The 22358-nt window shown below is 43.7% G+C and overlaps 1 protein-coding gene across 1 annotated transcript in view; it reads right to left on the minus strand.

The window, feature by feature from the left end:
* LOC144818167 (baculoviral IAP repeat-containing protein 1-like) overlaps positions 1-22358 on the minus strand; it is a 1283508-nt gene that overhangs the window by 50123 nt on the left and 1211027 nt on the right. Inside the window, exon 11 of the mRNA XM_078675291.1 lies at positions 4905-5069. Coding sequence (XP_078531417.1) covers positions 4905-5069 — 165 coding nt within the window. The remainder of the gene's footprint in view (positions 1-4904; positions 5070-22358) is intronic.

The raw sequence follows: 22358 nt of genomic DNA on the forward strand, positions 1-22358 counted from the left end.
ATGGGAAACAAGCATCCTAGGACCGGTTTTGGGCTTTCAGCCAGGGTAGCTTGACTCCAGTGGCATGGAGAGCACGGGACCCACGTCTGGGCATACTCGTCCCACTCGTGGTGACAAATGCAAAACAAAAAATTGATGGACAGAATGCAGAACAATGTCATACACTCACCACAGTATGGAGATCTGGGCTTAAATCCATCGTTGTTTTTGCTCACCATGCCATTCCAGTTTGGACCCAGCCATTTTCAAATCAGTCTTGACCCTGTGCCCAATGGTAACAGTCCAGCCTGAACTGCCAGGCCAGGTCCTCCCTGGACTGGAAACAAGCATCCTAGGACCGGTTTCAGGCTTTCAGCCCTCATCAGCCAGGATAGCTTGACTCCAGTGGCATGGAGAGCACAGGACCCATATCCGGGCATACCTGTCCCACTCGGGATGGCAAATGCAAAAAGAACAATTGATGGACAGAAAGCAGAACAATGTTATACATTGACCCCAGTACAGAAATCTGGGCCTAAATCCATCGTGTTTTTTGCTCACCATATGTTAGAATTGGCATCTTTTGGCGTGTTTACCCCGAGTTTTTGCTTTCTGCCCTCACGGTTTTTACTCTGTTTTTCTGGTATACGTTTCTGCGCGCTTTTCGCACTGCTGATCAGTGGTAAAGCGCTGGTGCTCCTGTGGTAAATTGCGTTATGATTGGATGTGTGACTTACTTGTCAGTCCCCAGTAACGGGCACTGCGGGTGACGGGGCTTGTGAGTCCACCGCTACTTGTGGGCCTGCAGCACGGATTGTGTGAACCATGTACGTAGCCCGAGAAACGTATAAGTGAAGGTAGTTTGGTATGCCTGAACTCAGCGTCTAAAGACCCAGCCTTTAATGAGGGTGCCCTTTTCATTCTCAGTTCATAAAGGCCCTTTTAGAAAGTGGGTATTATTTCGCTTGGTCATACCATGTGCTCTGCTGGAATGTGGATTGCCTGTCTGGTTTTTAGACGAGAGATGGCTAGGGAGCAGGGTGGCTCCCGATAGTCTAGTTAGGTCAGGAAATGGCTAAATAGACCTGGGTTACGATGGGGGAAGAGGGAGGAGATTTCCTTGCACCTCAAAGGGTCTGGTCTGCCTCTGACAAAGCCGTCTCCACCTCCTGCCAGGAATTCACCCCAGAGAAGGCGCAACTGGTTCTGGCCGGACACCGACACCCTCTGCCTGCCAAATCAAAATATTTTTGTGTATAAATATTGGGTCCCAGACCCCTGAACTTTACAACTCATCTGGATCAAGAAGACTGCACAGAAGAAGAGCAGGAGAAACTGCTGAAGTGAACGATCGCTTTGCTGCGTGCTTTGTTGGGCTGACCTGCAGTGGCTGCTTCTGTCTTGGGCAGTGAAAGGCCTGGGCTGGACTTTCTGGAACCGAATTGGTGAGACTCTCCAAGGGCTTGTGGTAGAGCTTGCCCCCTGTTCATGAAGTCTCAGGAACAGCAAAGACTTCAGGTTTTTTGACCCGCAGCACTAAGGACTGTGTGTGTTGTGCAGCCATCCGAAGAACGCCACCCGACGAACGCCACCCGACGACGTCTACGATGACCCTGCCAAACCCGTGTCCTGTAGGCACCGCAGACTATCCCCTAGCATCCTTAATCCAATTACCATGCCCCCCCTCACACACACCCCCATCATAAGAGACCACAGAATCCACCCACAGGACTCACCCATCAGTAGACATGGCCTGAATTCTTGGTCCATCCTCTACCCACCCAATTTCTCCAAAAACGCTAAGAAAAACTTTAAACACAAACTACTTATTGGTCATCATGAAACCCTATTTGTCGATATCTACCTTAGCCTCTCCTCCATAATAAAAACCAACTACATTTTTTACTCCAAACGTCCCTCCAAATGGAAAAGCATCTTTCTCAGCCACCTCCCCATTACTAAATCATGCAAAATCCCATATGGTTTCAAATTGTCCACTTCCCCTTCCCCTGCTTTCCTTGGCGAAATAGACATTTCCATCTTCAAATCCGATAACATCCTAATCCAAGCTTCTGAAAACCATCTCACCATCTTTGAACAACACTTCGGCACCTTATATATCCTACCTACTTTCCATCCCACCTACTAACATTTCACCCCCCCAACAGATTGACATCCTCTCACCCTCCCCTGCCTTGTCCCCGACCCCTCACCCTACAGGCACTTATACTATGTGCGATGACTCTCAAACCCAATACTCCAAATACCCCCTCTCTAGCAATCCTCCCTCATACGAACACCACAATAGTTTGCCCAGTTTCCCAAACTCTCTCTCTCTCTTATGACTTCTCCCACCCACTATTAGACACACCCCCACCCTCACTTTCCCCTTCCAGCACCCTCCTCCTGAAATTCCTATTATTCAACAGCCTGTACCTATTTCACCTTCTCCTAACTGCCTTCCCCCCCTTAGCCAAGATGTTATTATCCAGATGTTATTTCACCTCTCCCCCCTCAAGACCCCTTACCATCTCAGGACACACATTATGACTCCATGCACTCCCTCTCCGAATACACGGACATCCCTCCGTCCACCAAATGTAAATGTAAATGTAAATGTATGTGTCTTGTAAAGCGCACTGCTGCCCTGAGGCGTCCTGGCGCTGTAGACCGCTGGGGAATCCATCCTGGCTATCCCTGTGAGATGGTCCCTACTGGGTATCTCCAAGGTGAAACCAGGCATCCCCGGCGAATGTGGGGGGCCGTTGTAGAGATGAGGCAAGCTAATGCCCAGAGTTGCCGAGTGTGATCCCTGGTTAGAGTAGGCACCGAGGCGAGAATTATCGAGTCCGCTGACCCTGGTCCACAACCCTGCCGCGTCGGGAATTGAACCCTGGTCCCGGGCCGTTCTCTGCTTCCGGGTCTGCCGCCTCTAACCAGTGAGCCACACCACTCCACCAATCTGAAAAGGCCTCTCCTACCTTCCAAATCCTGGTTCAACTCTGATCTTAACAACAATAGACGCTCCCTTAGGCAGGCTGAAAGAACCTGGAGGCACCACCCGTCCCCCTCCCATCTAGCCCTCCTCCGATCCGCTAGGTCCAATTACAAAAAACACATCCTCAATGAAAAGGCCTCCTTTTTTCACACACAGCTTGATAGGGCCAAAAATAGACCTAGAGAACTATTCAGCATTGTCAAGAACCAAACTTCCTCTGCCCCCCTTAAGCTGATAGCCACTAACGAGAAATGCAAAGTACTTGCACATTTTCTTCTCTGATAAAGTCACCAAAATTGATCAATCCTTCCTCTTAAATTCCTCCTTCCCCAACCCACTACTTTCCTATGACATTCCTCCTGAACCTCCATCCTCATCCAATCCTCCCCAGGTCCCCTCCCGTCTCTCATCCGTTGCCTTCTCACCCTTTTCTCCCTGCAACAAAAAAACAATGCCTCCTGGCATAATTTTCACCTTGTCATGGAACATGAAGTCTATAACACCATCTCTAAGCTCAAACTGTCCTCTCACACCAAAGACCATATGCCCTCTAACCTTGTCATAGACCTTTAACATATCATTGCCCCTCTCTGGACCACCATTAGAAACTCATCCCTGACCACCGGGTGTGTTCCCGCCTCCCTCCAACTGGGTCAAATCACACCCATCCCCAAAAAATCCCAACGCAGATCACAATGACCTAAATACCCTCTGACCTATCTCTAACCTCCCTCTTCTCTCCAAAGTCCTTGAAAAGTGCGCCCTGCTCCAACTGGATAATCACATTAACACGTTCAACCTCTTTGACTCACTGCAATCCGGCTTCAGAAAAGGATGCAGCATAGAATCTGCCATGCTCAATATAGTGACGACATTCGTCACTCACTTGACAAGGGTGAGTCTTGCCTACTCATTCTCCTCGACCTCTCTGCTGCTTTCGATACTGTTAACCATTCTGCCTTATTTAACACTCTCAAAATCCGCTTTGGCCTCAATGGCCATGTCCTCAAATGGTTCACCTCCTTTCTCCAACACAGAACCCAACAAATCAAAATCGAGAACTGTCTTTCCAACCCCACTCCAATCGCCCCCGGTATACCCCAGGGATCCATTCTCTCTCCCGCGCTCTTCAACCTCTTCATGGAACTCACCCTCATTCTCAAACAAGAAGGAATCAATTACCACCACTAAGTTGACGACACTCAACTTTACTATAAGATTAAATCACACTCTGATGTCCTACACCTCAATGACACCCTGTCCAAGATCGAAATAATGGTTCTACCACAATCATCTTAAACTCAACCCTAAAAAAAACGAAATAATTCTCTTCGCCCCTAAAAACAACCCTCTCCCCATACAAAACTGGATATCCGACCTTAATGCCCTCAACTGCTCTCTCGCCACTTTCAACTAAGTTAAGTCTTTAGGCATTACTATTGATTATAACCTTGAGCTTACCTCCAACATAAAAACCACAGTCAAAGGAGCGCTCTTCACACTCCGCCATCTCAAAAAAATTAAAACCTTCATTCCGGCCGATGACTTCAAAACTGTACTGTAGCATTTTATGTTATTTTTATGTTATTTTACATTTAATATACACATATAACAATTATTTACAATAATATTTAACAAATAATATGTTTTTAATTTTTTTGCCAGGATAATGCACTTTATAAAATCATTTCTCCATACTTTACCATAGGGATCTAGTACATATGTCCTTAGTCAACCCTATAAAATGTTGGAAAGGGTAATATCTGGGTATATTTTACAATTTACACACATGCAATAGAATAGACTTGGCTCCAATCAGCAGCACAGCACTGCATGAAGAGCATTATTAATTAAACAAGGAGCACTATTTCCTGCAGTCAAACTGTGAATGAAGGCATGCTTTTCAAACAAATGTCAAACAACGTACCGAGTTGTATCACGCTTTCATCAGTTAAATTGGCATTGAATTTCAAAATGCGCAGAAACGGAAGTCGCTGGAGTTGCTGTATGATGATTGTTGCTACTTGCTTTATTCCTTTCCCAAAAGGAATTCTAAGTTCTTCTAGATGAACTAAGGAACCCAGTGCATTTGCTGTAACAAAAACAGTATTTTAGTCTTACAGCACATATGCATACATAATCGTTGTCCAACAGTACTATGTAAATAGCACATTATATATTGGTTAATATGCCCCATGCCGTACCCTATAAGGATATTGCCAGTCACTGAGGGGTTCTGCGACCATGTAGTGGAATAAGGAGAAAAGTTGAATTCCTTTAAAAGGACCTGGAACTTTGAGGTGACTTGAAATAACCTTTTAACGTATGACAGAAGCAATATATTCCTTATCATATAAGGTCACACCATCACACAAACTGTTTAACCCATCACTGTCTTACTTTTTTAAATGAAAGACATAGTATGCTTGAAGGTATGACAAATAAAAGCAGAATCTGTATTGCAAAATTTAACATACCAAAAAGAGGTTAGTAATTTATTCCAAAAAGGTAGAAGAACCAGTTTAATGTAAGTCAGATACAAAAGAAATGCTATATCTCAGTAAGGAAAGTAACATGCAGAATAATTGTATCTTTACTGTAATTACCTAAAGCATGCACAAAAATGTAATGTTGCCTTAAAAATATCGCTTCTGCAGATCATTGTTCATTTTACAAGAAGAGATCATAAGAATGAAAAGCCAGTTCTCGTCTTTGTTGTTTAAACTGTAGCAGTTATTTTGTGCCATGGCCCTTGCTTCACCCTTGGCTACTGGGTCTGGTAACATGCCTTGAGACAAACACAACTCAACTGTAATAACTTTTTACATTTAAGCAGCTATGGGATTTCTTTATTACAGGTGACTTGAGCCTTCAAAACTAAACTGTAATATGAAAATTAGGGACAGGCATTTAGACTGGGATTACCGATTTCCACATATTATAATTCTCCACAGTATATAGCTTTTAGTCAGTTTGTAACATGTACTAATATTTTATGGGGCAGATTTACAATAACTGGCGCATCCCTGCATATCAGCAGGGATGCGCCAGTTATTGTGCATCACGGCTCCGCCACCATGGATGCGCCGCATTTACAATGCGGCGCACCATGGGGCAAAAATGGACAGATGGGTGATGCATTTGTGCCTTAAAGGCGGTGTTACATTCTGACATAGCTTTTATTTATTATTTGGTATTGTAAAACTGTTCCTTTAACTGCATGTGACATGTTATGTTTCTGCCTGCATTCCATGTTCTGAACAGAGTTTTCCTCATGTAGCATTCTGCACTTTCTGGCAGTTTAACCTTGATGCAGCTGTACTAGGATCTTATGCTGTGCTGTTGAATAAACCTTTTAAATTCAAGCTGTTTCCTGGATTACTACAAAATTTGGCGACGAGGACAACCTTACTCCAGCCATTTACAGCACAGGAGCGGAGTTTTGGACCCTTTCTACATTTTCTATGATTTTGGATTATTTTTTCCATTTGTTATCTAATAGCAAATACAAGAGGAAACTTTCTACTTTATCCTACTTGAAGATTGCCTACTTTGGATTTCTTTCTGCGTGATTTGGGACCTTTTTATTCAATTTCCAGTGTTTTTGAGACAAGCATCATTCAATTTGTTGTTGCCTAGTTACATTCCTTCAACGCTGTCTCTGCTCGAGCTTGCACCTGGAATGCTCTGGAACTGATGTCATCTCTGTGCCGGTTTGACTCTCCCTGCGCTTCATGTTATTTTAAAGCCTTCGTGGTTTCTCGAAATCATCGTGTTTCCTGCACGCTCTTGAAGCTGTCAAGCCCTTGTTTTCTTATGAGGAATTGCTCATTTCCTAAATCCTCGGCTTTTCTGGCAAATGCGTGTCTACAGTTAGAAGGCTTTTCATTTATGCTGACGACGCTGACGTAAGCGTGTTCAGCCTATCCCTGCGTCCATCTCTTTGCAAAGGCAGTGAAGTCACCGGCAACGTTGCCAAGCAACCACAGGCATCGGAAAGAATTTCTCCTCAACAAGAAGCTTTTCTTTTTATCGCGCTTGCTGTTTCATGTTTCTTAGCGATTTCGTGATAAGTTTGGAAATCGATACAGCAAATTCTGTTGCGCTTTGAACACCTTCTATTACAAAATTTCAACATTGGGTTTATTTTACCCCTTTTCTTCAAGACTTGAAGCACTTCAGGGCAGCAACTGATTAGGACATCGAAGCAGTTCATTACAACACTTACATATACAAGTACTGTCGTATATTTACAGTCTAAATTATATATATTTTTTGTGTTTTATTCTTTTATGTGAATTTTATGTGAATTTCTTTAACAGTGCATTTGCTTCCATATTTGTTTTAACCCTCTTTCCTCACCATTTTATTATTTAGCTATTATTACAATGCAGTTTGATCCTCCTGCTAAATTCCTACAGATTAAGGTGACCCTCCTATGCCTTGGTCTAGGTGGAAGGAGGAATTTTTCAATTACATGAGATCTATTGATGGGGAACGAATGGGTGCAGAAAGAAAGAAGAGTATTCTATTGCACTGTTTAGACTCTGAGGGACAAGAAATTTTCAGAACTTTACCACAGTTGTCTGTTCCTACGGGTAGTGGGGACACTATGAATGTTTACACCGAAGCTCTCAACAAATTGGAGAAAAGATTTAAAGCCAAAGCTAATATTGCCTTAAATCGTTTCAAATTTTATACTAGAGCACAAAAGCAAGAAGAATCTTTTGATGACTTCCTCACTTCTTTAAGGGCTCTAACTTTGCATTGTAACTTCGGAACTATGTCTGATGAAATGATTCGTGACCAGATCATTGTTCATGTTAAGAACAAAAAAACTCAGGATAAATTATGGTGCATGGGTGACCCTAATCTGGAAGAAACTATTGCTATCGCTAAATCCACCGACTTGTCGGAAAAATGGATGGACATTGTTGTCAAACAAAGTTCTAACCATAGTAAAACCACTTCTGAAGAAGAAGTATGTGTTGTAAAACCCAAAACTGACAACAAAAGTTTTATTCCTGCACAAGTGAGAGCTAAGAATCAATATGGTATCAATAACAGGAGGACAGAATTTAGTAATAATTCTGTTTCATGTTATAGATGCGGTAGCAAATTACATATCGCATCTTTTCAAGGTTGCCCTGCTATTGACAAAACATGTAACGTTTGTGGTAGAGTAGGACCCTTTAGTAATGTCTGTAGAGAGAGATGTTTTAACAGTCAATTGCGAACAGGACAAACACGTCCATCCTCTCAAAATATTACTCCCGCAAAACTGTCATCCATTGGTAGTAGTAGCAGTGAGTGTGTAGAACAAAATCTTGACAGAGGTTATGTTGTCTCCATTGTCGAAAATGGTTGTGTTATGCTAACCAGTAAGAAATCACCAAAATGTATCTTTCATGTTTTTACTATTCCCATTGAACTTATGGTGGATTCTGGGTCTCCTTGGACCATAATTACTAGAGAATATTTTAATGAAAATTTACAAAAAGTATGTGATATTGCTAGTTTTCATCAATCAGATATATTAGCAGAAGGTTTCAATGGGTACAAAATTGATGTTGAAGGATATTTCAAGGTTCCGTTAAGCTTCAGGGGCAGATTAGCCCATATCAAACTGTATATTGCAGTTAAAGGTATTAATGTGCTGGGTTGGCATGACCAATGGGAACTGGGTATCATGTTAAATCCACGTGCTAAAGACCCCATCTCACTGTGTAGTGAGCAAGATATGTTAAATTCCATTTGTCCCAGTGAGGTAGAAAAAAATGATATTTCCTTTTGGAGCAACAAATTTGATAACGTTTTTTCTGATCAGTTAGGGAAGTTAAAACATTTTGCACATAAAATAGTGCTGAAGGAAGGGGCACTTCCAGTTAAACAAAGATTAAGAGGGGTTCCTCCCAATGTTAGGGATGAGTTAAAGGAAATGTTGAATGATTTACTTAAAGACAACATTATAGAACCCATTGAGTCATCGGAATGGGTTTCGCCCATAGTTTTGGTACGGAAGCCGGATCAAAAATTAAGGGTTTGCATTGATTTGAGGGCACTAAATTCCAATATAATTATAGATTGTCATCCTCTTCCAAATATAAACAAACTTGTTTCTCTATTTGATGGTGCGCAGATTTTCTCCACATTAGATCTCAGATCTGCGTACCATCAAATTGAGCTCACTGAGGAATCTAAAAAATACACAGCTTTCATCACTCCCATGGGTCTCTTTCAGTATAAAAGAATGCCTTTTGGGTTAGCATCTGCTGCCTCTGTTTTTCAACGGGTTATGTTCCAAATGTTTAGAGACCTAGATTCATTTGTTAAATGTTTTCAGGACGACATCTTGATCTTTTCCAAGGATGAGTTTGAGCATGCTTCACACTTAAGTGAGGTGTGTAATAGACTGGAAAAGTCTGGCCTTACCCTCAAAGCACACAAATGCAAATTGTTTAGTAAGTCTGTGGAATACTTGGGCCATACATTATCGGGGGAAGGTTTAATTCCTAAAAAATCTAATGTGGAGGCTATTCTCAAAGCTCCCTCTCCGAGTAACAAGGAACAACTGCTGTCTTTCTCGGGCATGTGCGAGTATTACAGTAAATTTGTTGCAAATTTCGCTACTAAAATGGAGCCACTAAGGAGGTTACTAAGACAAAGTAATGAGTTTATTTGGAAAGCTGAACAGGAAAAAGCATTCACTGACATTAAGAATGATATTGTAAATTCACCAACTTTAAAACCTTTTAGAATGGGAAAAAAATGTATCATTACCACTGATGCAAGCCTGAATGGTCTTGGGTGCGTGTTGTCTCAGACAGATGGTGTCATAGAATGGAATCTGGCCTTTTCTTCTAGGACGTTGAGTGAGACGGAGCGCAGGTATGCTGTCATTGAACGAGAGTTGCTCTCTTGTGTCTGGGCCATTGAACATTATAGGATTTACATATGGGGCAGTAAGTTTGTCTTAAGAACAGATCATAAGCCGCTTGTACATATCTTATCGGTTGGTGGAGGTTGGAAATCCACGGCAAGAATTGCACGCCTGGCATCAAAATTACAAGAATACAACTTCACTGTGGAATATATTCCTGGGAAGAAAAATGTTACTGCTGACTGTTTGTCACGTTTGCCTTGTGGAAGTACAGTTGACCAAGTTGATTGTCTCAGACAGGTTGATTTTGTATTAAGTTTGTCTGATTTTGTATCTCCTCAGTATCGGGACATCACTGAACAATGTTGGTCGAAATGTCAAGATGATGATGAAAAATTGGTTTGGTTAAAAAAATATCTCCTTGAGGGTTGGCCCAACAAATCCAATGTCAGAGATGATTTACTTCCTTTTTATAATGTGGCGGATGAGTTATGGTGTGAAGGAAATTTGATTTTTAAATCTGATAAATGTATTCCACCAGTTGGCATACAAGAACTGATACTTCAGTTAGCTCATAAAACCCATCCTGGGATTTCGTCCATGAAGCGTTTAATAAGGTTAAATTTTGGTGGCCAGGGATGGACAGATTTGTTGACCGCACGGTGAGGGAGTGTAGCGAGTGCTGTGTTAATGATAAAATGCTTAAATTGCATGTTCCACCTCTCAAAGCCGTGCAATGGCCAGAATTTCCTTGGAACAAGATAGCGTTTGATATTTCGGGCCCTTTCCATATTTTGCCAGAAGCATCACGTTTTGCACTAGTCATGATAGATTATCATTCTAAGTGTCCAGAAGTGAAATTTGTGGCTAAAGTTACTTCTGAGGTGGTTATTTCCTTTTTCAAAGAAGTTTTTGCGAGAGAAGGGTCTCCCTCTGTTTTAGTGTCTGACAATGGTGTGCAACTAGTTTCGGCTGAGATGCAATCATTTTAAAGGGTTGCAATATCAAACACATTCGGACATCTCGTTATGAACCACATGAGAACGGACAGGTTGAACGCTTTAACCGAGTATTAAAGGGTTTTGTTGCTGATGCTGTTAAAGAGAAAAGTAATTGGTTGAATGTGCTTAGAGAGAAACTTTGGACTTATCGCATAACTCCTCATACCACCACGGAAGTTAGTCCTTTCAAACTACTTAAAGGAAGAGATCCTGCTTCGGATATATGTCCCTGGTGGTTTAAGGAGAAATGCAAAAATTTAACTAAAGATGAAGTTGACATTGAAAAAATTGCCAGCAAGGTTAGTTGCAAGCAAAGCAAGTCAGCTTTGTGGTACAATAAAAGGTGGAAAACCAAAGAGCATGATCTGGGGGTTGGTGATTGGGTTAAGATCTTGAAACCTTTCATGGTCAACAAAGGCATGAGTAAGTATGGCAGGCCGATGCAGGTTAAAAAGGATTTCAGTAATTCTGTCATTACTCAAGATGGCAAAGTTTGGAACGTGAGTAAAGTTGCCAAATGTCCCATGCAGAATGATGTTCTGTTTCAGTCTCGTGGTGATTTACACAGTGTTGAAACAAACGGAAATTCTTTCTCTGACTCAGTGGCTTCAAGAGTCAAAGATGATACACGAGTCAGAAGAAGACCCAAGTCAAGTCAAATTAGTCTTTATTTCGACTTTTAGACACAAAAGACACACTTTTACATATTAAAAATTACATTTCATTAACATTACATTGGTATTTACAGGGAAGTACATCTTAAAATCTTCAGATTAAGATTACCACCAACATGGTGTTTCATCTCGACCAGTAAAAAATAAATACTATGTTTAAGTAAAAAAATGTAAAATTAATAAAAATGATATTCCACAATTATACCACAGTAAATTTATAGGGGCTGCAATACTTTCAGTTTACCACTTCGGATTGACCACATCCACTTTAAAAATTTTGCGAGCGCAATCACCATAGTGTCAGAACAGTCTGTTTGAAGTATCCTCAGTGCTACTGTCCCAGTCTGAATCCCCTTTTGGATACAGATCGACCTGATCCATTTGTGGCGAGGAGCTTTGTACTCTGGGCATTCAAACAGGACATGAGCTATACTTTCTGTGTGTGTTATACAGAAAGGGCACATGTGGTCATTTTTGCTAGTTGACCATTTGCAAGTAACCGTATTAAGTGGGAGAGTTCCGACCCTAAACTGATGAAACAGTTTCCTATCATATGGCGTTGTGATGAGATCCCAATACCTCTCATACGAGGGAATATGTTTCAGCTCCAAAAAAGCCTTAGTAAGCGATGGAGCAGTATGTGACTGAAACAACTCTTGGGATATCAGTGCCCAGTAGGCTTCTTTTAACTTAAGTTTTGAGGGGAATATACTCTCCTGGGGATTTTCCCAAAGCTCCCTCATACCTAAGGCCTTAAATAGGGATTTAACCTTCCTGAACCATAAAAGTTTACCCCCAGAGTCCATATTTCGCGTTTCCAAGAGTGCTGACGCGTAATGAGAGAGTTCAGGCGTCACCCACAATCTCCTCCAATATGCAATTGGTCTAAACCTACAGATGTCCTGTAAGCTGTGACTCCCCAAATCCAAGCGTAATGGTACAAGTGGTGTTGAATGTGGGAGCCCTGTTATGCAGCGGAAAAATTTGCTATGTGCTGTTTGTAAGCCCGTTATATCAGAAACCCCCCACAATTCTGCTCCATACAGCATGGAAGATCTAACTTTAGTATCGTAGATTTTAAGTACTGGGGCCAGTGGTTTGGTAGCTGAGGACTTAAACTCTCTTAGTAGAACACCAGCCAACTGTGCGTGCTTGGAAGTTAAATATGACATGTGTGGCTTCCACTGGAGCCTGGAGCCTAGTGTTATGCCCAGGTAACTAAAGCTGTCCGTCTGTTCTAAGAGTTCCCCGTTCATGAAAACTCTGCCCCTGATGTTCCTATGCTTGTGCATTACCATGAATTTTGTCTTTGATACATTAACAGATAGCCCATAGTCGATACAGAATTTTTCAAAGCAGCCGATTCCTTTCTGAAGCCCTTCCTGGGTTTTGGATATTAGAAGGGTGTCATCGGCAAACATTAACAGGGGGACCGAGACACCATTCTGTTTAGGTGCATCTGTATAAGAGTCCCTATAGTAATCTGTGACCCGGTTAATGTATAAAGTAAATAATGTGGGTGCCAAAACACATCCTTGTCGGACACCTCTTGCCGTCGGAAATCTATCGGTCACCTGACTTTGGTTACCCCATCTCACCTGCGCGTAATTATCATCGTGTAATTTGATCAAGACTGCGAGCAGTTCGGGGGCATACCTTGTTCGTGGAGCGCTCGCCACAGCCTGTCTCGTGGGACAAGGTCGAATGCAGCCTTCAGGTCGACAAAGGCTGCATAAAGTGTGCCGCCCCCTAAAATCACCCATTTCCAGTATATTGTGGAAAACCTAAAAACTTGATCAACTGTGCTGGTGGAGGGTCGGAAGCCAGCCTGAAAATTAGACATGACCCCCGATTCCTCTATCCAGTTCTGGATCCTGAGAAGTATCATCCTGGCCACAACCTTTTGGATACAAGCTATTAGGCTAATCGGCCTATAATTAGCTGGATCTGCGCGGTCCCCCTTTTTAAAAATAGGTATGATTTCTGCTCCCCGCCATGTGTCCGGCAAGGCGGTGCCTCTCGCAATGGCATTTGCCAACAATTCTATATACGGGACCCAGACTTCTTTATTATGTAAAAAGAGATCAGCTGGAATTTTGTCTAGGCCCGGGGCTCTGCCTTTAGGTATTAAGTTGAGGGCATATTCAACTTCTTTCCTTGTGAACACAAGTAGGCTTTTAGGTAAGGAACAGGTGATAAAGTCCGGAGCAGTTAATGGTGCGCAATTTTCGTTAGCAAACTGGGACTTGAAATACATTGTCCAGCGTTCTGGGGGGACATGGTTTTCGGGCTGTGGTTTTTGATTCCCCTTACCCCACCTCACCAGGTGCCAAAAGCCCGTCATATCTCTGGACTTGCTTGCTTCATATAGCTCGTCCCAGTATTTATTGTCCCATGCTTTTTTTGCTTCATATTGCGTCCATTTATAGCGTTTCCTAGCGCCCTGTATAGCCTCCCTATCAGTGGATCGCACTGCTAGGGCTAGGGATTTGTATACTGACCTACAATTTTTATCATACCATGACTCGGGTTTCCGTCTTCCTTTGCCAGAATGGTTCTTCTTTTGAATACTAAAAAATTTACCAAGTTTAAAAAAAAGGGTCGAGTGAATATGAACTACCCTGATGTCGTAATCTTCATAGGATAACTGTCCCTGTATTTCTACAGTTGCTTCTTTGACCAAAACTTCCATTTCATTAATAGAATGGGGATTACCCAAACACTCGGCCCATCTTAACCGCCTTGTGTCATTTGTCACAACTATATCATCTACTATATCAACTTTCAGTGTTCCTTGTCCCTTAAGGAGCAGTATCTCAAGACTAAGCGGGTTGTGATCACTCTCAATTTGTTGAATTATAGTCATGTCACAAACAGAGGACCAGAGTTCAAGATTCACTAATATATAGTCAATTCTGCTTGAACTCAAGCCATTATTAAATGTTGGATTACCCTGCTTATCCCCTCGCGTTCTCCCGTTTACTGCTCTAAGCCCACATTCAAGACTAAAGGACTTAAGTTGAAGGGCTGCTTGGGTCCACCTTTTTATTGGGGGTATATTTAATGGGGGAATTTGCCAGCAGGTGTCTTCAGCCTCGGAGAGCTCTAGATCACCATGATCTAGGGGCTCAAACGAGCAGTTAAAATCTCCACATATGAGTACATTAGCACCTCCCCTCCAGGTTATGACATAATGTCCCAGTGCCTCAACTACCTCTGACGTTTTCCCCCCGGGTTTCCCCCTAGCATATTCATTAAAAATTATTAATTCACCAAAAATGGGGGATTTTAACTTGACCACCAATATGTCCCTAGAATTGGTTTCAAGTTGGTTTGTTGTGTATCTATCATCCTGCTTGACCCATGTAGTCAAGCCCCCCACTGGTCTTCCCTTGCTTGAATGGGTTGCCGCTATCGCGAAATGAAGATACCCGGGTCTATATTGTGGTTCAACTGCCCAGGTTTCCTGCATGGTGATTATCATGTAATTATCAATAAAGATAGCCCAATCCCTGGACGCCATCTTATTCTTAAGGCCTGCCACATTCCAGGATACCAAAAACTGACCCCCCGTATGTGTCTGTAATAAATTGTGGGCCTTATTTTCGCACATGCGAGCTTCCTCATGAAGAACAGTATACCCCGGCTCGTTCTGGCTACTATCCTGCGGTCCCACTGTCACTATTTCTCTTTCCTCAATCAAACTACTAGTTGGATTGACGTTACCTGTACAAAAGTTGGGTATAGCAATCTGTGTTTCCCTGTTGCTGACAACGTTATTGATTGAGTCATGCATTATTTTCTCGTCTAAACAGCTTAGTTGATGGTCATTTTCTATATAATAGTTGGATGTGACATTCACTATCTCTCCTACTCTAATGGGGTCGTTTTTCGAGTCAGAGATTCTAGGTTTACACCAGAAATAATGGGCTGGATTTAACGCTTCCTCTGTTCGACTAGTTGCAGTAATTAAAATATCTACCCTGGGAACTCCTTTCCCTTCGTCCACCTCTGGTCCATCTGAACTAGGGATAATTGCACCTCCACTCCCCTCCCCTCTATTCTGTAGTCTTCAATCGCATTCGTCCAGTCCACTAAATATGTCATACCTGTTTGATATCTCCAAGGGTGTGAGTGGCATGAAATAGTTCATTCTACTATGGGCTGTTGGATTAAATCTGGGGGTATGGTGTCCCACCCTGGTGTGTCAAGAGCTGGTATTGGATAGTACATATAAGCTGAATTCCTGATGTGCTCCATGTTTGAAAGATGATTGGTGGAGATGGCTTGACTATGTAATGTTTGAGATGAGAATACTACAGATCTCGGATAGAAATATGTTAGAGGGCGGGGGGTGATACTGTTGATATCATTGCCCTGTGGCCAGTTTAATATATATCGAACTGCATTCTGGTCCCTAAAGTTGACTACAACCACATCTCCCCCGATATCCTTAGGTCTTCCACCTAACCACTGAAGGCGGCGAACATGAACTATGTCGCCATTTATGTTGGTTGCAATTGGTCTGTATGAAGTCAGCCAATGCATTACCTTATTCTTCAGTTGAAAAAAACCTTCCCGCTTATTCTCAGACAACTCTGGTACCCCGGTGAGAACCACCACAAATGGTGCAGCTTCCGGCGGAAGTTCTGTTGGTGGTCTCCTGCCTTGTACCCCCCTAGAGTACCTAGAGCCTCCCTCCTCCGTTCTTGATAACCCGATTGGTGGAATACCCATATCCCTTGAGGGCTTGTTAGCGGGAATGGCGGGAATGCAGTTGGATTTTATTATTGGCTTTGTTATAGGTACTTTAGGCTGATTTTTATTAGATATGTGGGGGTGTTTGGGTACAGGTGTTGTGCTAGTAGATGGGTGATTAACGGCGGATGGTACAGCTGGTATCGTGTTGATAAGTGGGATAGTGGTGGAAGATACTGCTTTAGTGACTTCTAGTAGAGGATTATGTTCGGATGTAGTGGCTTGAGAAGGGATTGGAACAATGGTTGACTCTTTGTTTTCTGCTATCCTGATGGAATTTACCTTTCTTCCCAGATCTGCCTCTATTTTCCCTAATCTATCCTCCATACTTTTTAGCCTTTCTACTATTGCTAGTGTGTAGCTTCTTGTTATCAGTTCAATACTATCCAATAGGTCACTATTATGAGTTAGTTGTGACCCATCGACCACTCGGACATGTTCGATGTTAGCCTCTCTATCTGGATGTAAAGGAGGTGGCATTGGTGAGGGAGCAGTCACTATTCCTGCTCCGTCCATAACAGCTGTGATACCCGTGACGTTGGAACTAGTGGACTTTAGCTTCTTCCCGAAATCGGAATGACTCAGCTTCTGTTTGGATAGATCCACCCTCTTACGTCTCTTTTAGTTGGCAGTGGGCCATAATATTTATTTTGCATGGTCCTCTTGGTCTTGCCTCGCGCTGTCTTGCCAGGCATAAGTGTTGGTGTAATCATCGCCTTAGATGCACTAGGTGTACTGGTGGAATTATGAGCTAAGATACCAACACTGATTTCAATGGGACAAATAGAGGGTGCCAAACATTCTCTAAGCAAAAGGGGCACACTGTCCATAGATAATATATCATTAATAGTATCAGGGCAATGCTCATTATTAGAATTAACGACATGGGTTAGCTCGGTCACAGTCCTATTCTTAATGCTTTCAATCGAGCGGCGGCGCTCAGCCCGCCGATCTGCTAGGAATTGTTCTTTGGAACTTTCAGCAAGAGTTTTAATAAAATAGTTGTCCAAGGTTCCATTCAATAAACCCCCAGCTCTTTCAGTCAAAACAATATCCGGGCTCAGCACTATGGTAGACATTAAAAAGTTTTTACCAGATCAATGCCGGACAAAAGGATATATGGAGCAACTTACTCCAAATCAATAGGGGTGGGAGATGGCACAACCAGGGGGTCCAGCCCAGTCCAGTCTCCTCAGGCCTCTGAGGGCCTAAGAGGGCCCGCCCTTTGCCCGGGCTTCGCCCGGCTCCGCCCGCGTGCGTCCCGTGAGGCGGGGAATGACGCTTGTTCTTAAGCGCCTCCTGGCGCGCTTCCCCGTTGAGGCACTTCCGGACAAGGAGGCTGCTGGGAGGTGTAGTTCGCAGCCTCCCAGTGCTCGCCCCCACTCGGCGGCCGCTCTAGAATGTTACAGGCGGCGGCGGGGGGTGAGCTGCACAGCCGGTGACAGGAGAAGGGCTCCAAGGCAGAGGCAACAGGAATCTGACAGGTAAGGGCTCTCCTCGCTGATTAAGGATTAATGCAGGTAGTCCCACTCACCCAGGAATGACGCTTGTTCTTAAGCGCCTCCTAGCGCGCTTCCCGGGTGAGGCACTTCCGGACAAGGAGGCTGCTGGGAGGTGTAGTTCGCAGCCTCCAGGTGCTCGCCCCCACTCGGCGGCTGCTCTAGAATGTTACAGGCGGCGGCGGGGGGTGAGCTGCACAGCCGGTGACAGGAGAAGGGCTCCAAGGCAGAGGCAACAGGAATCTGACAGGTAAGGGCTCTCCTCGCTGATTAAGGATTAATGCAGGTAGTCCCACTCACCCGGGAGTGACGCTTGTTCTTAAGCGCCTCCTGGCGCGCTTCCCGGGTGAGGCACTTCCGAACAAGGAGGCTGCTGGGAGGTGTAGTTCGCAGCCTCCAGGTGCTCGCCCCCACTCGGCGGCCGCTCTAGAATGTTACAGGCGGCGGCGGGGGTGAGCTGCACAGCCGGTGACAGAAGAAGGGCTCCAAGGCAGAGGCAACAGGAATCTGACAGGTAAGGGCTCTCCTCGCTGATTAAGGATTAATGCAGGTAGTCCCACTCACCCGGGAGTGACGCTTGTTCTTAAGCGCCTCCTGGCGCGCTTCCCGGGTGATTTCTACAAAAACAATGGCTCCTGTGGAAAAATTACTCAAATAATATGGTAATATTGCTGCACAATGGCAATGTGGGTGATTTGAAAACAGACGAAAGGCAAGTAAGTGGTATATACACTGGAAGAATATATTTGAATACCAGCCAAATTAATTACTGATTTTACACATATAGACAATATACACATTTATATACACGTATACAAGTTGAAAACAGTGAATTTGTGTCCCAAGTGAATAATTTTAAACAAAAAACACAACTTATTTACAAAAATTCATACAAAAAAAGGAAAATAACATAGGGATTCTATTGTGAATTCGTTTTTTGAAAAGAAAAGAAGCGACCTATTGGTTCATTTCAAAATTAATATTCAAGTTACCAGTAATGACAACTTAAAAAACGGTCTGCTTCTTTACAAGTTGTCGACGACGTTTCGACCTTGCATGGATAGAAGGTCTCTTCAGGACTGACTGTATATGGGGCACCTGAAAAATGAAGTTTAAATAAAGATTTTAAGAGCTATGGACCAACGCATCTTTTAGGGAACTAGTATAATTTCGAAAAAAAGGGGTTTAAAATACCTGCAAATTGCTGGTAATTGTGTATACACTAGGACAGTGACACCGTGATGAAGGTGAATGAAAGCAACTTACAGAGATCCCAGCCGGGACCTAATTGTAATAAAGAATGACAATTTTGGAGGGTTAGTAACTAAGGATGTGGTCAACTGCCAGGTATGCACGCGTGCATGGAGATGGCGATCCAAACTCACCCCTGTCGTGACTCAATTTGGTGTACTCGTAATGTCTTTTTACCAATTTATGAAACTTGTCCACGGTTCAAAAACCTATCAATGCAAGAATAGTGAAAAAATAACATATCTAGTCGTGTCTGTATTTCGCCATACAGTATTCCCTGATGACCGTTTAAAAATGCTGTACTAACCTTTGGGCACTTAATAGTGCTATGGATGAATCAAATTTCAAGCCAACAAGGTGGCGGAAGTATAGGGGGCTCAGACGATGCTGGCTCTGTAATTTAACAAATAGACCCGTTTCAAATTAATGCGTTCAAATTATACTTAGAACCACTTGTTAAAAACTGGCCCCTCCTGGGAATTCTCACCTTTAATACGAATTGTAAACTCCGGACAATCCCGTGAGTAATGGCGGCGTCTGCACAATGGCAGGGCTTACCGATCGGCAGTGCGATGAGCTGCAGACATGACTGAAGAACTAATAAAGACTCTACGCTCGATTATGAGTTCTGTCGTGTGCGTGTCGAAAAAGGCCCTTATGTTCCACTATATTTTTAATTACCCGTATGTTTCTACATCCGGGAATTCCTCGGTGTGTTCAATTATATTAGAGCTTTCAAAAAAATTCTCCTGGCGCGCTTGCCGGTTGAGGCACTTCCGGACAAGGAGGCTGCTGGGAGGTGTAGTTCGCAGCCTCCAGGTGCTCGCCCCCACTCGGCGGCCGCTCTAGAATGTAACAGGCGGCGGCGGGGGGTGAGCTGCACAGCCGGTGACAGGAGAAGGGCTCCAAGGCAGAGGCAACAGGAATTTGACAGGTAAGGGCTCTCCTCGCTGATTAAGGATTAATGCAGGTAGTCCCACTCACCCGGGAATGACGCTTGTTCTTAAGCGCCTCCTGGCGCGCTTCCCGGGTGAGGCACTTCCGGACAAGGAGGCTGCTGGGAGGTGTAGTTCGCAGCCTCCAGGTGCTCGCCCCCACTCGGCGGCCGCTCTAGAATGTTACAGGCGGCGGCGGGGGGTGAGCTGCACAGCCGGTGACAGGAGAAGGGCTCCAAGGCAGAGGCCACAGGAATCTGACAGGTAAGGGCTCTCCTCGCTGATTAAGGATTAATGCAGGTAGTCCCACTCACCCGGGAGTGACGCTTGTTCTTAAGCGCCTCCTGGCGCGCTTCCCGGGTGAGGCATTTCCAGGCAAGGAGGCTGCTGGGAGGTGTAGTTCGCAGCCTCCAGGTGCTCCCCCCACTCGGCGGCCGCTCTAGAATGTTACAGGCGGCGGCGGGGGGTGAGCTGCACAGCCGGTGACAGGAGAAGGGCTCCAAGGCAGAGGCAACAGGAATCTGACAGGTAAGGGCTCTCCTCGCTGATTAAGGATTAATGCAGGTAGTCCCACTCACCCGGGAATGACGCTTGTTCTTAAGCGCCTCCTGGCGCGCTTCCCGGGTGAGGCACTTCCGGACAAGGAGGCTGCTGGGAGGTGTAGTTCGCAGCCTCCAGGTGCTCGCCCCCACTCGGCGGCCGCTCTAGAATGTTACAGGCGGCGGCAGGGGGTGAGCTGCACAGCCGGTGACAGGAGAAGGGCTCCAAGGCAGAGGCAACAGGAATCTGACAGGTAAGGGCTCTCCTCGCTGATTAAGGATTAATGCAGGTAGTCCCTGATGCTGTTAAAGAGAAAAGTAATTGGTTGAATGTGCTTAGAGAGAAACTTTGGACTTATCGCATAACTCCTCATACCACCACGGAAGTTAGTCCTTTCAAACTACTTAAAGGAAGAGATCCTGCTTCGGATATATGTCCCTGGTGGTTTAAGGAGAAATGCAAAAATTTAACTAAAGATGAAGTTGACATTGAAAAAATTGCCACCAAGGTTAGTTGCAAGCAAAGCAAGTCAGCTTTGTGGTACAATAAAAGGTGGAAAACCAAAGAGCATGATCTGGGGGTTGGTGATTGGGTTAAGATCTTGAAACCTTTCATGGTCAGCAAAGGCATGAGTAAGTATGGCAGGCTGATGCAGGTTAAAAAGGATTTCAGTAATTCTGTCATTACTCAAGATGGCAAAGTTTGGAACGTGAGTAAAGTTGCCAAATGTCCCATGCAGAATGATGTTCTGTTTCAGTCTCGTGGTGATTTAGACACAAACGAAAATTCTTTCTCTGACTCAGTGGCTTCAAGAGTCAAAGATGATACACGAGTCAGAAGAAGACCCACTTCTTTACAAAATTTTGTATAATACACTTGTATGTTGTTTTATTAATGAGGGGGATGTGTTACATTCTGACATAGCTTTTATTTATTATTTAGTATTGTAAAACTGTTCCTTTAACTGCATGTGACATGTTATGTTTCTGCCTGCATTCCATGTTCTGAACAGAGTTTTCCTCATGTAGCATTCTGCACTTTCTGGCAGTTTAACCTTGATGCAGCTGTACTAGGATCTTATTCTGTGCTGTTGAATAAACCTTTTAAATTCAAGCTGTTTCCTGGATTACTACAGGCGGCTCATTGCTGGAGTTGCATCGCAAGCGCGACGCAGCTCCAGCAAGGCTCTGGGGGCACTAGATCCGGGGTGCCCTAACTCCCCCCCCGCGCAGGAATGCCTACTTCTGGCGCAGTGCTTTACAACGTGATGCATCTCCCAGATGTGTCACGTTGTAACTACCGCGCAGCATGGCGCTGGTTTTGCGCCACTGCTGCGTCAAAAAAGTGACGCAACAGCGGCGTAAAAGAGGCACAAGGGGCTTGTAAATTTGCTCCACAGTTTTTGGTTTACGAATTTTTGATGTGTGTTCATGCCCACAAATACATTTGTAAGTGCTATTCAGAAAAGATTGCAAACTAATAACGTCAAATTATAGGTGGATTTACAAAAGAAAAATCCAAACAGCCATTAACTTGCACTTAATCTTATTTTTTGCAATCCACAAATCATTGTAAGATTCCTTGAAATGTCTCAAATACCTCAATTAATGTAGGGTTCACCTCTGCACGAGAGTGGAAACTCAGTCAAAGCCATTACTCACTCACACTATTATTATTATTATTAATATTATTAATATTATTATTATTATTATTATTATTATATATTTATTGTTTCATTTGTTAAATCATTACAATTCACATGTAAACAGACAAAACGTAGAAAAACATTAAAATAATTATTATTATAATATTTTTCCCCGCTAGAATCCACCCATCATTCTCA

Source organism: Lissotriton helveticus, chromosome 2_1 (assembly GCF_964261635.1).
Source record: "Lissotriton helveticus chromosome 2_1, aLisHel1.1, whole genome shotgun sequence".
NCBI lineage: Eukaryota > Metazoa > Chordata > Amphibia > Caudata > Salamandridae > Lissotriton > Lissotriton helveticus.